The sequence below is a fragment of the Capsicum annuum genome, chromosome 10, assembly GCF_002878395.1.
Source record: "Capsicum annuum cultivar UCD-10X-F1 chromosome 10, UCD10Xv1.1, whole genome shotgun sequence".
Taxonomy (NCBI): Eukaryota; Viridiplantae; Streptophyta; class Magnoliopsida; order Solanales; family Solanaceae; genus Capsicum; species Capsicum annuum.
The window spans coordinates 221,161,725-221,177,960 of record NC_061120.1 but is presented as its reverse complement, the minus strand read 5'-3'; the positions used below and the strand labels follow the sequence as shown (position 1 = coordinate 221,177,960).

Here is a 16,236-nt window from a genome sequence, read left to right as displayed (position 1 = left end):
CAAACTTGCGTTCTATAACCTATGATTTCGGGGGTGGGCCCCAGGTCCGGGCGTGTTGTGGGCCAAAAATTGACCAAGGCGTACTAGGGAGGTTGGGGATCGTCCCAGTGTGGTCCATTTTAATATTCATGGCCATTTGGGTGGACAAATGAGTGAAACGGTGCGAATGGAGCATTTATGGCCTAAATCAGTGTGCTATAGCCCACGATTCTAGGGATGGGCCTGGGGGCCGGCTGTGTTGTGGGCCAAAAATCGATCGAGGCGTGCCAGGGAGGTTGGGAATCATTACAATATGGTCTGTTACAGTATTCGTGGCTATTTGGGTGGACAAACGGACAAAACGGCGCGAACGAAGTATTTTTGGGCCAAATCAATGTGCTATAGCCCACGACTTTGGGGGTGGGCCGGAGTCCAATCATGTTGTGGGTCGAAAATCGGTCGGGGTGTGCCAGGGAGGTTAGGGATCGTCCCATTGTGGTCCGTTTCAATATACGTGGCTATTTGGGTGGTCAAACGGGTGAAACGACTCAAATGACGCATTTTCAAGGACAAAATCGGTGTGCTATAGCCTACGGTTCTGAGGGTGGTCCCGGGGTCCAGCGTGCTGTGGGCCAAAAGTCTACTGGAGCGTGCCAGGAAGGTTGAGGATCGTCCCAGTGTGGTCCGTTCAATATTCGTGGCCATTTGGGTGGACAAACGGGCGATACGGCGCGAATGAGGCATTTTTTTAGCTAAATCGATTTGCTATAGCCCACGGTTCTAAGGGTGGGCCCGAGGTCTAGGCGTGCTGTAGGTCGAAAATCGATCGAGGCGTGTAAGGGAGGTTGAAAATTGTCCTAGTGTGGCCCGTTTCAACATTCGTGGCCATTTGTGTGGACAAACGTGCGAAACAGTGTGAACAAGTCATTTTTAGACAAATCGATGTGCTATAACCCATAATTCTGGGGGGTTGGCCCGATGTCTGGACAAAATCGACCAGGGGCTCCCATGGTACAAAAAATAATACTAATTATTCATAGTATAACACCAAACATTAGTGACAAGACAACTCTTTGGAAAAAAGGGAAACAGGTCCTTCATATATTAGGACTCCTTCTCATGTCCTACTTAAGTTTGGTCTTTCAACATGAGAAGGATAGCTTGTATTTATATTTGATTAGGAAATTAGTTCATGATAGGTATTTGAAAATACATAATTATCACTTAATTATGATTAATTAATTAATATGTATGTTTCGGAGCCTTTTTTTTTTTTTAAGTTTCAAACAATCTTTTAAATGGAATTGGATGAAGATATTTCTCGGACTATAATATAAGTTTGATTACCTTGTGTGACTAATGCGACATTTAATCATGCATCTTCATTAACAATTTTAAATTATATACATTGTCAAAATAAAGAATCTTTTATATTATCAGAGTATCAACCTGTTAAATTACTACAAATAAACTTCTTTAGCAACAATTAAAAAAATAATATGATAAATACGGAGTACATAATTATTGTGCATTCATATTTAATATAAAACTATCCTAGTTAAAAATAACGGGTTGTCAATTAAATTTTAATTTTTTTAAAGTGATAATTATTTTGAAATAATTTTTTTTTTTTATTTTGGAGTAAAGTGATTATTAATTTAGGACGAAGAGATTGTACCAAAATCAATCCTAAAACTAAAAGGTTCAACAATCCAAATAATGTTAAACTTTCCATCTACTTTTATGGGAAGTACAACTAAAGAATACATTGGATTTGTATGCTTAATTGACTTCTTATAGAAAAGGAAAAAGTTTTAATACTTTTAATACAAGCTATTTTCCGAGAGGGAACATAACTTTTTACTTCCCTTTTACATTAGGCTTTAGGTATTTAAGTTTCAGACTAATTGTTTAAGTCATCAGTGACAATTATTGTTGGACGGAGGGAGTAATCATGACATACGCCATTGAAGTACAATGTCCTGACAACCGTTACATCCGATGCAGACAAAGTAACGGCCTGGATCAATGAAATTGAGTACGTCCATAGACGACGTCTCAAGTGGGCCTCGACATAGAGTGGAGGCCCAATTCTGGTCGTAACCAACAAAACCCCGTTGCAACTCTTCAGCTTTGCGTAGGCCGTCGTTGCGTGATCTTTCAGCTACTTTATTGTCAGTATATACCCGATGCACTAACGGAGTTTTTGTCGAATCCTCGTTATGCTTTTGCTGGAGTTGGGATCGCGAGCGATGCTGAGAAGTTGGAGGGTGATTATCAGATATTCGTTGAGAATACGGTTGATTTGAGGCTGTTAGCGGCTGATGTGTATAGTTCGAGGAATTTAAGGAATGCCGGATTGAAGACGCTATGTGGAGTTGTACTTGGAAGAGAGATGGAAAAGCCGAGGCATGTTACTATGGGTTGATGGGATAATGAGTGGCTCGATATGGCTCAAGTGCAGTATGCGTGTGTTGATGCTTTTGTATCTTTCGAGATTGGCAAGTGCTTGAATGCTTCGGGGTATTGATCTTCTTTCTCTATGTTTCGAATATGAATTGATTGATTGTGCGTGCGTGTTAGCTCTTTATTGGGTCAAAGAAGAAGATGCTTTTGATTTGTTAATGCTTCTGTCTTCTTGCATTAGATTTCGTTTTTAATTTGTATTATGATAATCTTTGAGCTAAGCATATTGCAATTATTAGTGTGCTGTTTAATCAGGTTCAATGTGAATAACAAGAGTCTTTTAAATTAAATCTAATTTGACCAACTCGAGTGTTGAAACTTATGACTTCTCATTGTAACATAGTATGAATCCGAGAGTTAAAATTTGTAAATTATTATGTTGATCTCATGTTAATAGACAATAATAATTGAATTTTGGATTATGATCCTTGTAGAAGCACTATTTCTTGAAGTTAAGGCTAAACATAAGGGACATTATTTCAAAAAATATATCTTGAAATTCAATTGGATTATTGTCCAAATAAGCAAATATATATTGGAGATAGTGAAGTTTCTCTAATACTTCAAAATAAACAATAATGGATACATTATATTTCAAAAAGGTGTTACAACTTCATAAGACTTGAAAACAAAGCAACTTGGCCTAAGTAATGAAAAATAAAAGATGTTATATATAATTACCATTGACTTATAAGCTAGTGGTGGTCCTGTTGATCTCCTCTTTCTTCTTATCCCCGTATGTAGTACTTAGTAAAAATAATTAGTTCAATGAGATGTTACGTGTTCATTCGACATGTGTGTACAAGTGCAGAGGCAACCTAGGAGTAGGAACAACATGTAATGGAGTTTGCATGTATGTCACTGTGCCTGGACTCTCCATCATGTCAACATCTTTAACCTCAACACCATTAGGCAGTGACCAAACAAAATGGTGCAACAAATGGGCTATCATAGACGTGACCAAATTAACTGCAAGGTTCATTCCTGGACATGTACGTCTACCAGCACCAAATGGTAATAACCTATAATCATGTCCCTTCATGTCAACATCCTCCTTCATGAATCTTTCTGGCCAAAACTGTAAAGGGTCTTCCCAAACTTTTGGATCACGACCTAAGGCCCAGACGTTAACATGTACGATCGAACCTTTAGGAATGTTGTATCCACCCACTTTGACATTGCTACCTGTAATGGCGAATAGTATGTAAGCAACAGGTTTAACTAAGCTCGATATTTTAACATGTAGATTATCATAAACTTACCAGCCATATGAGGCAGCATTAGTGGAGTTGGAGGGTGCAACCTTAAAGATTCCTTGACAACATGTTGTAAATAGGAGAGTTTTGAGATATCTGTTTCGTTTACGCTTCGATCTGACCCTATAACCCGGTCTAACTCCTCTTGGACCTTTTGTTGAACTCTTGGATTCCTTACCAGTTCCGCCATTGCCCATTCAACAGTAATAGCCACTGTGTCCATTTCTGCTGTTATCATATCCTACATAAATTACATATATTGATCGTCAATATATAAAAGTTAAACTATAGATTAAGATAAACTATATAGAAAAGATAACATTGTGTACATACCCAAAGGAGGCCAATAACAGTGTCATCACTAAGATCATACTCCTTCTGAAGAGTAAGCAAGCATCAACAAAGTGTTGTTTGGTTTCCCCAGTTTTTTTCCTAGCAACTGTGTGTTCTTCCATTATAATTCTTGTAAATTTCTCCAAACGTCTATCTTGTGCCTCAAGTGCTTCATCTTCATCTTTAAATGCCCAACGTAGCCATGGTACATATTCTCCCAAATTTAATTTTCCTCCAATTTTAAGGCCATTTGTAACAATAGCTTTGAGCTCTTCACCTTGTGCATCAACTTCACCTTGTGAATTCATAAATCTCTTCCCAAATGTTACCCTTGTTATGTTGTTGAATGCTACTTCTCCCAAGTAACCCCTTAGCATCAAGGTTTTACTAACATTGCCTAAAAACATACGCAAACAAGTCCAGGATTTAAACTCTAGAAGAATTAGTCAAAAAGAATGGTTCACCAATCGCTTAAATTAAAAATAATTGATGAATGTATAACGTAAATATAATTCATGTAAAATTAGAAAAAAGTAACTGAAAAATCTGGCAACTTTTCCATGTAAAAATATCCAATTTATCTATGTATGCACTTTAATAATCATTTGGAACTTCCACTTTCCAAACATAGTATCATATAATATTACTCCAACTAAAGTATGAAAGTCAAATTCTATTATATTTGATTAGTTGACGATCATATTCATTATTGTATTGCTTTCCTTTTAGATTAGTTACTAAGAAAATAGTTTTTCAATAAAGCGCGTGATATCTACGGAGCACTTTAATTCATTCAATTCTATCTCCTATGGATTCAATTCATTCAAATCCATCCCATTTTTACTCACATTATCAAGTGGCTTTGTCCTAAACCTATTGGCCAAATTTTGGTCATTATCTTTAAGAACTTCTTTTGCAAGTTACGCGTCATTCACCACCACATTTAGCTGTGACCCTAGGTAAATGAGAAAATAGGCCCATAAATTTGGGCCCATTCAGCAAAGCACCGGAATCTCACCGGTGCTATGTTGAAAAGGTTTCCGACGATTGGCCACGGCCAAGGTCCCGGAGGATGCTTGGCCGTGAGCCGGTTGTAGAGTTTGTAACATAAATAAATGAGAAATATAGATAGGGAGAGTACTAAAGAAAGAGCCATAATAGGAAATTAATATAATGTTTGTATGTGTGATGAAATAAGGCAAGCTATGGTCCCTTTAAATACTATTTTTTCATTCCCTCAAAGAAGAAAAAGTCGTACTTTAATATTTACAAATTCATTTGTGATTTAAAGAACACACGCTTTGTGTATTAGACCATCAAATCATATTCATACGTGTTCGTATTGATCAGTGGTGAAATTAAAATTTTTACTAGAAAAATAAAATATAAAAAAATAAATATATGTGATAAAGTTAAAAAAATTCTAATTATATTATACGATATAATTTTTTGGTCCAAACTTCAAATAAACCCATCGTGATCTAACTTTCGACTAACTATTTGTGAAATCAACTTGTAAAAAGTGAAACAGTAAAACAATTGTTTGTTGACTTTATCTAAGGGATTGCCTTATTTTCATTGATTCATAAATGTAGTTGACAAATTAATTTAGTAAATTATAGCTTGCGGCATGACCGACTAGATTCTTCAAATTATAATTTGACAGTAATAAATATGCCTGTCTATTTGCATAAAGTCCACTCATTTTTCTGATACTATTATCTATATCTAATTATTTGAGGCTTATTTTGCTAAATATGTTTGGAAATTTAAATTTGACCAAGTTGATTCTTCAAGTGGTTTGACAGTATTGCCTTACATTAATGGAAACTCTTTTTTTTTTTTCGGTTGAAATTACCAGTTTTTTTAATTATTTTTTCGTGAGATCTTGGTGGTTGTTTATTATAGCTCATGGAGTAATTAAAAATAATTAATGCATCGCTGTATAGATTTTTAATTTTAAGGCAGAAAATGGTGGAAGCATATGACAATTCATTAAATAATGCATAATTAGGAGCTACTTTGATCAATCAAAAATCACGTTATTTCTACCTAAAGTCAAGAAATATATAATTTTTTAAAATAAAATAAAATCTGCCTTGCTCCCACTTTCTTGTTGATGAATTGTTATTTAATACACTTTTTAAAATATTTTATACATTCAAATTTTGAAGAAGTCGAGTAAAGTCTCTTGCTGAAATACAAGATAAGATTGTGTACAGTAAATCATTGTGTCTCAATCCTTCCTCTCAAACTCCGCACATATAGCGAGAGCTTTATTACACCACATTATCCTTTTAATACATTCAAATTCTAGTCATACGCATTGTTGTTTTCAAGACTGGGTATTTTCAGTTGGCTGAAACTAATAATGGCCTACCAACAAATGCATGTCACACCCTTTTTTCGCTCGAAGGATTCAAGTCAAAGGGTTTTTTTCCAACTAAAGTGACGATATTGAGTAGGGATTATTTTTTAATTATAGAGTCGCCACTTGAAATTGAGTTGTGGTGTTTCAAGTTACTTTATTGAATCCCTAATCAAAAGGAAATGACTCTTTATTTTGGTCTGTGAAAATAGAAGATCGGGTAAGGAATTCTGTTGACCGAGGGGAAGGTGTGAGGCATCCCTCGAGTCCCGTGATTCTAACACGGTCGCTATATCAACTTATACTTAACTTAAACTATTCGATAAATTATGATTGAAGGAGAGTTTGCAATAAATTTTTACTCGAGATATTCAAGATAGTTGTAGGATATTGAGAGTTACCAACGTAAAACTAATCAACAATTGATGAAATTTAGAGCGATATGTTTGACTAGATCAAATAATATATGAGATTTGGATTGTCTGGGCTTAAATAAAGTGACATGAACTATATACTATTATTTATCAATGTATAATTTAACGAATTTTTAATTTGAGGCGAAACTATTGTCATGGTATTTATATTATGACTATAAGATCTTTGGACATTTTTTTAAAAGTATATCTAGATTTCAAACTAGATATGTCACCTTCCAATAAGCATTACGTAACAAAATTCATGTCTATGTATGAAAAAAGAAAACAAAAAGTCAATTTTTGGATGGTCAAAATATATATAAATTTATGCATGGTACAGTGTTTTCGTCCTCGTGTTTAAAAGAATATATATAATATTATTTTATAGATTTTCACCTGAAAATTCATCCAATATTTTTCACTTTAATCAAGTGGACTTTGAAATTCACAAGTTTTGCTATTCACATCGCAATAAAAGATCCACCATAAGGGTAAAGTATTTTCGGTTAAAATATATTTTTCAGGATTCAAATTGAAATTTTTATTATATTATAATACTCTTTAGTGGTGCTTTTTTCAATCTATGCAACGACTAATACAGTATTACAAATCTTTGTGATTAACGTTCAAGTTTGTATAATATAATATTTTTTTCTTTATTTAAGATGAGAATTTTATTACGACAATCAAGTAGTAGGTCTGAGTCGATGCTTTTGTTTCTTTTGACTTTTTCGAATGTGAATTGGTTGGAGCATTTCTCGATTTGTGCACAGGTATATATATATATATGTATGTATTTATATATATATATATATATATATGTATGTATGTATGTATTCATATATATAGTTCCCAAACCTTTGACCAAGTAATTGAGCGTGGAAACTTATAACTTATTATAACATAGTCGAAGTGAATCTAAAATTAAAAGTTTATAAGTTATTACAATGATCTTAAATTGATATATAACAACAAATACCTTAGGTCCTATTTGATACTTGTAATACTCCAAATTTCTTGTAAGTGTCCTAATATGGGAGACTAATTAAAACAGGTTAAGGTAAAAGGTACATTCGTAAAAGCAAAAATTTCTTGGAGTTCCATTAGATTGTTGTTCAAAATTACAAATATAGTGGAGACAAATTGAACTTACTCAAGTACTAGATAATTAAAATGGATACATTTTACTCCACAAAGATGTTACAATAAGAATATGAAAGTAAAGCAACAACTTAGCTAAAACATATAAAGTATAAGAAATGGAAAAACAAAAGATATTACATAATATTATCATCATGACTTCAACAAATTAAAATGATGTTTGACTTGTTCATTCGACATGTGTGTACAAGTGTAGAGGCAACCTAGGAGTAGGAACAATGTGTAATGGAGTTTGCATATAAGTCACAATACCAGGACTCTCCATCATGTCAACATCTTTAACCTCAACACCATTAGGCAATGACCAAACAAAATGGTGCAACAGATGAGCCAACATAGATGTCACCAAATTAATTGCAAGGTTCATTCCTGGACATATACGTCTACCAGAACCAAATGGTAATAACCTATAATCATGTCCCTTCATGTCAACATCCTCTTTCATGAATCTTTCTGGCCAAAATTGTAAAGGATCTTTCCAAATTTTTGGATCACGTCCCAATGCCCAAACATTAACATGTACGATTGAACCTTTAGGAATATTGTAACCACCCACTTTGACATTTTCACCTGCATGGATGGATAGAGCATGTAAGATACGTGTTTAACTGAATCCAATATTTTCAACGCAGAATTTGTTTGATCTAATCTTACCGGCCATGTGAGGCAACATTAAGGGAGTTGGAGGGTGCAGCCTTAGTGATTCTTTGACTACATATTGTAAATAGGAGAGTTTGGAGATATCTGTTTCGTTTACGATTCGATCTGACCCGATAACCCGGTCTAACTCCTCTTGGACCTTTTGTTGAACTCTTGGATTCTTTACTAGTTCCGCCATAGCCCATTCAACTGTTATGGCAACTGTGTCCATCCCCGCAGACATCATATTCTACACAAAATTATAATTAACGACAAATCATTAATCGATCTGAACACTATCGATGTACAAAAATTAAACTCTATTAGTGTAGGTACTTACCCAAAAAAGACTAATAATAGTGTCATCACTGAGATCATACTCCTTCTGGAGGGTAAGCAAAGCATCAACAAAGTGATGTTTGGTTTCCCCAGTTATTTTCCTAGCAATTGTGTGTTCTTCCATTATAGTTCTTGTAAATTTATCCAAATGTCTGTCTTGTGCCTCAAGTGCTTCATTGTCATCTTTAAATGCCCAACGTAGCCATGGTACAAATTCTCCCAAATTTAATTTTCCTGAAATTTTGAACCCATTTATTACAATGGCTTTTAGCTCTTTACCTTGCTCATCAACTTCACCTTCCGAGTTCATAAATCTTTTTCCAAATGTTAGCCTTGTTATGTTATTGAATGCTACTGCTCCCAAGTAGCCCCTTAGCATCATCGTTTTACTAACATCGCCTGCAATCATGCATAAAGACGAATTCAGAATTTATAACTAAAGTGCTATCAAGTTATGACATGTTTATATTTCTTTAATATTCTATTCGAGTATTCAATTTATCTATCAAACATGCACTTTAATATCATGACTGGAATTCCCACTTTCTAAACCTAGTAGTATATCATAAAATATAAACTTCAAGTATGATTATCAAAATTATTAAATAGTTTGCCTATTATATTCAATATTTTTTTATTGCTTCCCTTTGACTATTTTGTTCAATTCTATCTCTCCTATATATTGACTGGAATGAAGAAAAGACTTCCCCATTGAATTGTAGTGCTTACTCCCCTCCCCACCCCCCCCCCCCCCCCCCCAAAAAAAAAAAAAAGAAGTAGAGCATTTCGATACACTAAAACTTCGCAAAATGCAGAGTAATCTGAAAAAAGGTAGATTCACAGGGTATATGTTGATTGTATTCTTATAATATGTTTTTCCAAACGATTATTCCCAGGACGACATCCTAATCACATGATACCGCATTAGGCACCAAGACTTCTGCCCAACAATATTTAAATAAAAAATTCTCTAAAGAAATTGCATTTACACCTTATAGATACAGTTAGTTGAAGCAGTATTTGATTAAAGACATGATAATAATTGATGCTCTTGTCTTTTTCAGCTACCTTTGACTCAGTCGAGTGTTAATTAACCACCTTTAAAAAAAATTAATTTTGGTAACGTCGTTTAAGTTATATGTGCCGTAAAAAGTTAGAATACAACTATCAATTAAACATCTTTTAAGTTATATCTGTCGTAAAAAAAAATATAAAACTATCAATATTAGTAACGTTTTTTTAAGTTATATCTGCCGTAAAAAATAATAATACTATCAATTTCGGTAATGTTTTTTGAGTTATATCTGTCGTAAAACGTTATAAAACTATCAATTTCTGTGACGTCTTTTAAGTTGTATCAACTGTTATAAACTATATAACTATCAATTTTGGTAAACTTTTTTTTAAGTCATATCTATCATAAAAAATTATTTTTGTTTGAACTTGAGTCATTTTTGCTGGAAATTTATGTACGTATAGTTGAAGTTTAATCATTTTTACTCGCGTTAATCGACGTAATCAATGAAAAAGGAAACTTACAAGACTTATTATAGTCTCTGAAAATGTTGTGAACCATGGTAGTAACTTCATCTTCTCGAATAGGCCTAAGAGCTTCAAGTCTCTTTGGGGTAAAAAGTTCAAGATTACAAACCTTTCTTACTTTCACATAATGAGGTCCATAATCAGCCCAAATCAAATCCATTCCATTTTTACTCACACTATCAAGTGGCTTTGTCCTAAACCTATTGGCTAAATTTTGGTCATTATCTTTAAGAATTTCTTTTGCAAGTTCCGCGTTATTTACTACCACATTTAATTGTGACCCTAGGTAAAATGAGAAAATAGGACCATAAATTTGGGCCCATTCAGCGAAACACCGGAACCTCACTGGCTTTATGTCGAAGAGGTTCCCGATGACCGGCCACGGCCACGGTCCTGGAGGGAGCTTGGCCATGAGCCGGTTGTAGAGTTTGTAACATAAAAAGATGAGAAATATAGATAGGGAGAGTACTAAAGGAAAAGCCATTATGGGAAAATTAATGTTTGTGTGTGTGATGAAATAAGGCAAGTTATGGTCCCTTTAAATACTATTTTTTCATTCCTCAAAGAAGAAAAGGTCATACTTTTAATATTTTCAAATTCGTTTGAGATTTAAGATATCTAGACGGTTGGTGGGAAAAAATATATACTATCAATTTAAATTTAAATTATTATAGAAACATAAAAGTCCTTTTTAAGACTATAATCTAATTTTTTAATGGAGTCTTACGTATAAATATTCTTTATAAATAATATATATAAATTTATATTATTATCGTTATATATAATTTTAAGAAACTTGATTATTATGGAAGCGGTGGTGGATTCAAGATTATGAATAAGAAGGTTCAAAAAATAATAAATATATAGTGCATGAGATTTAAACTTGGAATCTTAGGGAGAATTTTGAACCCCCTCAACCACCAAATCAATCTCTAATCTTATGTTCAAGGGATATCAAATTAAAATCAATATATATACAAAGAGAATTAATTTAAAATTATCTTATATATACGATACAATTTTTTGCCAATAGAGTTTGGGTATAGAACCCACGCGCTATCCCCTAGATACGCCCCTAAATATGGAAGAGCTAGTAGTAATATCATACTTTATATGATCAAATCATATTCATGATATGGTGTTTAACTTGTGTGAAGAATAGCCCTATCAGAATTTTCATTAAGTGAATTTAAACTATAAAAAAACAAACAAACGAAGAAGTCTAAAGAAATTGAACGTCTATAATATTATATATATATATATATATATATATATATATATATATATATATATATATATAATTTCAACCTCATCAGAAAAATCCATAATGACGTTATCTAAGAAAAAGCAGTTAAGAAAATTGTTTTGTTGATTATTCCATATTGACGTTATCTAAGGAACATATTGCCTTATTTCGTTGATTCAAATATTCAATTGACAAATTTTTAGTAAATTATTACTTGCGACATCATCAACTTGATTGATTCTTCAAGTGGTTTGAACAGAAATAACTATCAAGTTTCTAAAGTTTTTTTTTTTTTCAAAGAAGATTTTTGGTGATTTTTTATTTATAACTCATGGAGTAACTAAAAAATATTTAGGAATGGAAAAATGATCGATTTATTAGAAATGATTCATTTATGTCATATGATATGAGTTTGGATGACTCACCAATAGTTGATTAAAACATGAACAATAACATTGATTGTTTCTAGATAGATTACAATACTCTTTTAGTTTTATTTAATTGACTCAGTATCTAAAATAGATATTTCATTTTACATGTCTGTTTTAGCAAACTAAGGAGTTTTATTAAAGTAGTACTAGCCATATTAGTTTCAAAGCATCGTTAATAAGATTATTTAGTAAAATACACCTCTCACTACCTATCAGCCAGCTGATCACTCGAAAACTCAAAAGCTCCTGGCAACTAAGGAATGAACTCAGGCAAATCTCGACTATAAAAATCTCAAGGTCAATTTCAATTCATGCACACTCTTCGCGAAGGAAACATCACGGCTAATCTTCTCGCAAATTTTGCAGAGAGTACAAAAAGAAACATCTTCTTCAATGAGGCGACAAACTTGCCCACTCAAATTATATCTACTTTGAAGTATGACATTAAAGGCTCTCCAAAATTTAGAATTCGAGTCAAGAAAGGCTCTTTCATCTTTGATCCAGGTTGAGTACTTAGTTTACTATTAAGGGCGCTTAGTAGCCTCTCGTTTTGTAAGCTTAGTTGTTAAAGGAGAGACCCTCCTAGTTTATTTTGTGCTTAGATCAAATTGTATGAGTGTTCTACACTCGAACTTTGTAATTCTTGAGTTTAAGGATATATCCACCTCTTTGTACTCCTTTTTGTCTCATAAAATAAACTCCCCATGTAGGAACCTTCTCAAAAAGAAAAAAAAAAAAAAAAGTAAAATACACCTCTAATTAAAGATTTTTAAGAGAATTATTAGATCAACAGAGATCAACTAATCCGAAACGTAAGAGTATAGATTATTGTTTTGAACATTTATTATTGAACGACCGAGTATTTTTTGATTGGCTGAAGCTGAGTAAGGGGTAGCAATTAATGCAAAATATCATTGTTGAATAAATTAATGAAAGAAACATTCAACCGAAATTTACGTGAATTTGCAATAAATTTCTAGTCCAATATTCAAATAAACTGACTAGTGTGATTTATCTGGTATTTCCTCCGTCTCAAAATACTTATCACAATTTAATTTCTCGAGAGTGAAAGTACATTAGTTTGACTAGCAATTTAAGAGGTATTTTTGCATCATTATGATATGACTAATCTAATTATGAATTTATATCAATTTCCCAATGTTGTTTTCAAAATATATAAATGTTGATTTATAATCTAATCCAAATTAATTTTAAAAAATTAGTTAACCTGATTGTTGGAAAGCGTAACAAAACAAATATTTTGAGACAGGGAGAGTATTATATATAACTAGCTCGTAGTTATAATATAAGCTAGAATATTGACATGTGATGAAATTTATATGAGACTAAATAAAGGGATACAAAAGATATAAAGTTATTATATATCATATTATTCATATTAAGACTAAGATCTTTGGACATTTTTAAAAAAATATTTAGCTTTCAAACTAGATATGTCACTTTCAAATAAGCATGACCGAACAAAATTGACTTTATGTGAGATTAAAAGAAAAATATCAAACTTTTGAATGGTCAAATATATCTAGTAATTTGAATTATATGAACAAGACTTAGCTCATGGTGCCTCTGCGTCCATACTATTAATAGATAGTCGAGAGCCGTGCAATATATATTATTTTGTAGTCTTAATTTATGTGATATAAATAAAATTTAGATAATCGATAGTTAATTATATTTTAAAAATAATTTAATTTTTAATTATTAAGATTTATATTATTTTTTTCTATTTCAACTTAAGTGGCAATGAGATAATTTCTGGAGTCAACAAAATATTTTATATCTTTAAAAAATTTTAAGTTGTTTAATTATTGTGATTTATAGTGCTCATTTAAGTATTTTTTTAAAAATATGTAACAAATTATTTTTTTAGATGCTTTAAGATGTCAACTATTGTAATTTATAATCTTTTATGTGATTTTCAAATAATACATGTTACTCTCCTTCCCTAACTTTTGAGGCGTTGATATTCAATTATTCTTTTAACTGTTCTAATTTAAGTTACACTAGTATAATTTTTAGAATCAATCAAATATTTTATATCTTTTAAATTTTTTAAGTTGTTAACTATTATGATCTGTAATATTTTTTACGTATTCTTTTGGAATATATAATAGTTTAATTTTGTAAAGATATTTTAAGTTGCTAAATATTGTAATTTATAAAATATTTTATGTAAATTTCAAATAATATATGTTATTTTCATTGTTCAAAATTTTGTGGCATTGATAATCAATTATATTTTAAAAATAATTGAAGTTTTAATTATTGTGATTTATAATACCTTTTCTTCTATTCCAATTTAAGTGACACAATGCTTAGATAGACATAATAATTAATTAGAAGTGATATAGTAAAATCACGATTGAAACAGCGAAGTAGACATATCTTGAACGAATTATAATAACTAAGTAGAAGTGATATAACAAAATTATTATAAAAAAATACTTGTGAAAAAAATTAAGTTGATCTCATATAAGACGTCAAGTTAATTTAACATTAAATATTATTAATTTTTTTAATATTTAAATAATTTTTTAATATTATTTTTTAATACTTAGATGACTTATCATAATTAATTAGAAGTGATATAGTAAAATAACGGTTGAATCAGCTGAAGCGGACATGTCAGAAATGTCTGCTTTATTTTTTTATTAAATATTATTAATTTTCTAACAACTAAATGATTTATAATAATTAGTTAGAGGTGATACATTAAAATAACGATTGAAGCAGCTCGAAAAAAAATCCTCGCAAATAATAATAAGTGAAATTTTGAGGAGCGTAGTAGTCATTTTGAAAACTATCTTTTTATTAAATATTGTTAATATTATAATACTTAAACAATTTATAATAATTAATTAGAAGTGATATAGTAAAACTACACTTGAAGCAGCTGAAACTAACAACTGAAGCAGCCAGAACGACCCAAGCTGGTCAACATTCACACCTCTTATATATAGTAAATAGTAAAAATAAATAACTTCACCTATAAAACTCTTCTATTAAAAGGAAATATTTCACAATATTACATAAACTCTACCTAGTCTATAGTATAAACATTCAAGTTTAGTTTGTATATACAATTCTTTTTTCCGTTTTTTAAGACGAGAAATTTATTACGATACGATCAAGTGTTGTAAGCATATGTTGACGCTTTCATTTCTTTTGAAGCTGAAAAGTACTTAAATGATTCGGGGAATCGGGGTTATAGATCTTGTTTTAATTTTTCTCGAATGTGAATGATTCGATCATTTCTCGATTTGTGCATGTCCTCCTAATCAACAGTTTAAATTTGATTTTATTGATTAGGGTTGCTATATTTTGGATAAAAGGACCTAATGTTTTTTAATTGTGTGTTTTAGTCTTCTTTGGTTCTTGCATCTTTATTGTTAGATACTTAGATTCCATTTTTAATTTATAGATAATAATCTTTGTATTATGCATAGTGTAATTGGCATACATATTGTTTAATCGGGCTCAACAACTTCAATACATATTTCATTGGCAAATATATCAACTGTTATTACTTTCGAGATTCGACATTGCAAAAGGTAGCTAATCAAATTGTAAATACTTTAAAAAATGGAGTATTACTGAGGATTTGGAATTTTTGTTTGTAAGTAGTCCAGTTGAGATGCTAAGCTATTATTTTTACATTAAGCTTGTATATTTATGTAAAACTTGTATAGTTTCTTGTAGGGTCGAGCTTATATGTACTCCCCTCAGCTTTGTAATTTCTCATTGATTGATATATAGGTCAAGCCACCATACCTGTACAAATATATACATATATATATATACATACATACATATATATATATATATATATATACATACATACATATATATATATATATATATATATATATATATTGTGTGTGTGTGTGTTTGTTTCTTGCAATTTTGCCCTTATGTTGGATACTAGAAAGGCTAAATATACATTCTAAAATAAACTGTCTTCAAGTTCAATTTGATTATTATCCCAAAAAAACAAATATAGAGGAAACTTGTATACTGAAATTTCTCTAGTACTTCAAAA

The 16,236-nt window shown here is 31.4% G+C and overlaps 2 protein-coding genes and 1 pseudogene across 2 annotated transcripts; 1 reads left to right on the top strand and 2 right to left on the bottom strand.

Moving 5' to 3' along the window:
* The first annotated feature begins 1,933 nt into the window (after window positions 1-1,933).
* On the top strand, window positions 1,934-2,407 carry LOC124887920 (Werner syndrome ATP-dependent helicase-like). Its single transcript, XM_047397856.1, has 2 exons — window positions 1,934-1,951; window positions 2,030-2,407. The coding sequence occupies exons 1-2, from the start codon at window positions 1,934-1,936 to the stop codon at window positions 2,405-2,407; spliced, it is 396 nt and encodes a 131-aa protein (XP_047253812.1).
* A 624-nt stretch (window positions 2,408-3,031) lies between these two features.
* LOC107844729 lies at window positions 3,032-5,199 on the bottom strand (annotated as a pseudogene).
* A 2,695-nt stretch (window positions 5,200-7,894) lies between these two features.
* Window positions 7,895-11,007, bottom strand: LOC107844025 (cytochrome P450 98A3-like). The gene is made up of 4 exons (XM_047397557.1): window positions 10,497-11,007; window positions 8,959-9,356; window positions 8,634-8,868; window positions 7,895-8,549 (listed from the first exon to the last, which is right to left on the bottom strand). Exons 1-4 carry the CDS (start codon window positions 10,981-10,983, stop codon window positions 8,149-8,151), a joined length of 1,521 nt encoding a protein of 506 aa, XP_047253513.1. The 5' UTR covers window positions 10,984-11,007; the 3' UTR covers window positions 7,895-8,148.
* Between the last annotated feature and the right edge of the window lie 5,229 nt (window positions 11,008-16,236).